General features: G+C 44.3%; 1 protein-coding gene across 1 annotated transcript; it reads left to right on the forward strand.

Moving 5' to 3' along the window:
• Window positions 1-399: 399 nt before the first annotated feature.
• LOC108560783 lies at window positions 400-2529 on the forward strand. The gene has a single exon (XM_017918463.1). It carries the CDS (start codon window positions 524-526, stop codon window positions 2225-2227), a length of 1704 nt encoding a protein of 567 aa, XP_017773952.1. The 5' UTR covers window positions 400-523; the 3' UTR covers window positions 2228-2529.
• The last annotated feature ends 982 nt before the right edge of the window (window positions 2530-3511 follow it).

Here is a 3511-nt window from a genome sequence, read left to right on the forward strand (position 1 = left end):
CAAAATCTGATACAAAGATGTTCTTTTAGAATTATGTCAATTTTTTTTCTTTATGTTATTCAATTTCTTTCCCATTGGAAATGTTATCTGTTATGAATATATGTAAGATCGTGCTAATTGAGTTGCATACTATAAGATTTTCGAAATATAAATAAATTCAAATTTGAATATCGGAAGAAAAGAAGTGGATACTTGATAGTTCTTTTTGGTCAAACAGGCAAGCTGTTGGCTTTTGGTATGTTGACTTTACCTGGATATGAGATAAAGTTCATTGGCGACGACTGCCTCAATGAAATTCTCTGGCTGGGATACGAATGCCAAAGTCTAGAGACTTCCAGGAGGGAAGGGGAATTCCATAGGTCAGAGTACAACAGTAGAGGGAATAAAAGAGATGGCAGCGACCGCTTCTGTTTACTGTGTCTCGCGTAGCTCATCGAAAAAGTGGCTGCAATAAAGAAAGTTGGATCAGTTCAAGAAAAGAACAATAATCTGTGCCGTCGAAGAAGTGCAGCAGTTATACAAGATGCCCACATGCTCCAGGGATAACTTGACACGAATGTGGTCAAGCAACGAAAGCTTGAATGCTGGGAGCAGCAGCAACACAAGCTCGGGCTTCCACAGTCCAGGTTCTCCGATCTCCCTGTCGCCGATCTCCACGTCTCCGGATTCTACGCTGAAGAGGAGGAGGATTAGGAGGGCCTCCTCCTTCGGGACGGTCATCCAGGAGCCGTTCGTTATTCAATCGGATTGCAGGGATTCTCGGAGCCAAAGTCCCACCGAGTTTCAGCACAGCACCGAAGAACCGAAGATCTCGCCGCTGGTTTGTCTGATCGGATGGTACCCGTGCTTCCTGATGAAAGTAATCAAAGCAATAATCATCGCTTTTCTGCCGCACTCGTTCAAACAGCTGATATTCGCAGTGCCGATATTCTGGTTCTCTATGTGGTTCTGGTGCTTGCGACAGATAGTCCAGCTACCTCTGACCATCTTCAAGTTCGCACTGTCGCTACTTTTGACGCCTTCTTCGGAGAGGAACCGGAAGAAACGCACCGTTCTGATAAGCGGCGGAAGCACAATACAGGCGTTGCACCTGGCCAGAAACTTTTACTCGGCCGGAGCGCGCGTCGTCGTCTGCGAGGTGGACGGATACTTTGCTCTTGCTAGATTCTCGATGGCCGTGAGCAAATTCTACACGGTGCCGAAACCGACGAGCGACCAGCAGCAGAACTACGTGAGGGCTCTGTGCGAGATCGTGGACAAGGAGAACGCAGTCTATTACATTCCAGTGAGCGCGACGACTTCCGCATATTACGATGCCGTCGCCAAACCGCATCTGGAATTACTCGGCTGCACCTGCTTCTGTCCAGGCATCAAGGAAGTGTGGGCTCTGGACGACACCCTCGAGGTCTTGAGGCGATGCGATAAGATGTCCATCAGAACGCCCGTCTACTATCCGATCACCTCCAAGGAGGACGTCGACAATCTGTACGAGACTGGGGCGATCAGCAGGGGCAGATACACCATGTCGACGGTGGGACCGAGCGGGCTTAGGGAACGCGCCAAGATACATCTTCCCATTTCCAGGAGCGACCTGAAAATGCCGAACGATATTAGCGTGCACAGACCGTGGGTGGTCGTGCAGGACGTCGAAGGTGACCACTACTTCACCTGCACCACCGTCAAAGAATCGAAGGTCATAGCGAACGTTACCTGCAGACTGAATTCGGCCACCAACGATCTCATCCCCGTCGAGAACAAGGAGATCAGCCTCTGGTTGAACCATTTCTTCGGAAAGTTGAATCTTCTCAGACCGATCACCGGGCACATCAGTTTCCGCTTCGTGGTCAGCGAAGAGGGTAAAACTATCGTCCCGTTGAGCTCCAGGGTCGGGGTGAGTCTGCCCTACATCTGCTACACTAGCGTCCATCCGAGGCTGCTGTGGAAACCCTGCAAACATTTCAGTCGTCAGAATTCTGGACCTCTGGTCGTCGAGAACGGTCGGTACTGGATGCCCAAGACCGCCCTGGACACCATCAAAAGTCCGAGCGTGGACGCCGTCACCAGGCTCATCGGCACCGTCCTCGACAAGCGGGAGGCCCTCTTCGTCATCTGGGACCCGCTGCCCTACTGCGCCTACTACCACATGCAGTTGCCCTTCAGAAACGTTCTGGGCTTCATCAGACGGCAGAACAGCTTCCGCGCTCCCGTCGCCGCCCCCGTCAACTAACCCTTATAGACGACTATACAATCTCATTAGGAGAGAGAACCATAGTCTGCGTTAATCAAACCCGACATCCATCCTCATTGGGAAAGGGCAATTAATGTTAACCCTTAGAAACCTTATTTATTTGTTCCACTAATATTGTATATATATATAAAAACACAAACATATATATATCAACAATAATATATATATATACGAATTAATTAAGCAACTGGTATGTACGTTATATTAACTTTTGGTACCATTGTATCAATGTTACGAGGTGTTACTTCCTCTGCACATAAATAAAGTATAAGAAAAACGAATCTTTACATTTCTCTTTCTCCGACTTCTCCCTTATACGCAATTCATACAAAATCAATTTAGAATACGTATTAATTCGAAAATATTATCATCGCATTATAAACAGAGACAAAATCCAATTACGTTCAAACTAATTGCATTCCGATGCGAGCGAGTCTCGTGCAAGAAACACGACCACAATAAAAAAAAAAAAGAAGGAAAACGAGAAAATACATGAACCGCGGAAACGAGAAAACTTCGGTAAATGCAAATGCACGCATCTGTGTCAACCGAAATGGACAATTTAAACCGGAAACAGATTTGAACTGTCATCGTGTTACTAATTTGTAATTAATGCAATTTCGCTCAGCGCAAAATGAATTGTAAACAATTTGTATACGATCGAATACGGAATGTACGTAAAAACAACTTACGTTATGAATCGTGAAATGAATCCAAGTTAATTGCACTTAAACTACGTTTTTAATTCGCCTTAAAATAGAACGTGACAGCGCGCAAATTGTATTTTAATTTTGTTTGTTTATACCTCCATGGCAATGCTTAAACGCAGATACCTTCGATAATTAGTTAATAATATTATTGGATATAAAAATTAATAATTTTATGATTGCAACGCATTTATATAAAGATAGATATTGGAGATTTATTTATTTGTTGTTGTTGTGTCTCCTCCTAAACGAGAAACCGTTTCGGAATGCTGTCGCGCTATTGAACTGTGCGCAATAGGCAGATTGCAATAAATATGTTGTTCCAGACGCGAGACATTATTTATAAATTTCCATGGAAACTGAAAAAGAAAAAAAAATAAGGTATCTTTGATCCACGACAATCAATCGGTTTTATTGGTCTAAAATTATATCATCTACCATTTTTAAATCTCTGATCCGACAATTGAAATTCGAAACAATCGAAATATCCATGGTAACCATGGAGATAGAAAAGTGTCACCGTTTAGAGGGACTTTGATCGCGGCTTTTACGATGA

Source organism: Nicrophorus vespilloides, unplaced genomic scaffold (assembly GCF_001412225.1).
Source record: "Nicrophorus vespilloides isolate i.1.1-1 unplaced genomic scaffold, Nicve_v1.0, whole genome shotgun sequence".
NCBI classification, from domain to species: Eukaryota; Metazoa; Arthropoda; class Insecta; order Coleoptera; family Silphidae; genus Nicrophorus; species Nicrophorus vespilloides.

Coding starts and splice junctions, on each gene's coding strand:
- LOC108560783 (XM_017918463.1), top strand. CDS start 524: ATGCCCACATGCTCCAGGGATAACTTGACACGAATGTGGTCAAGCAAC.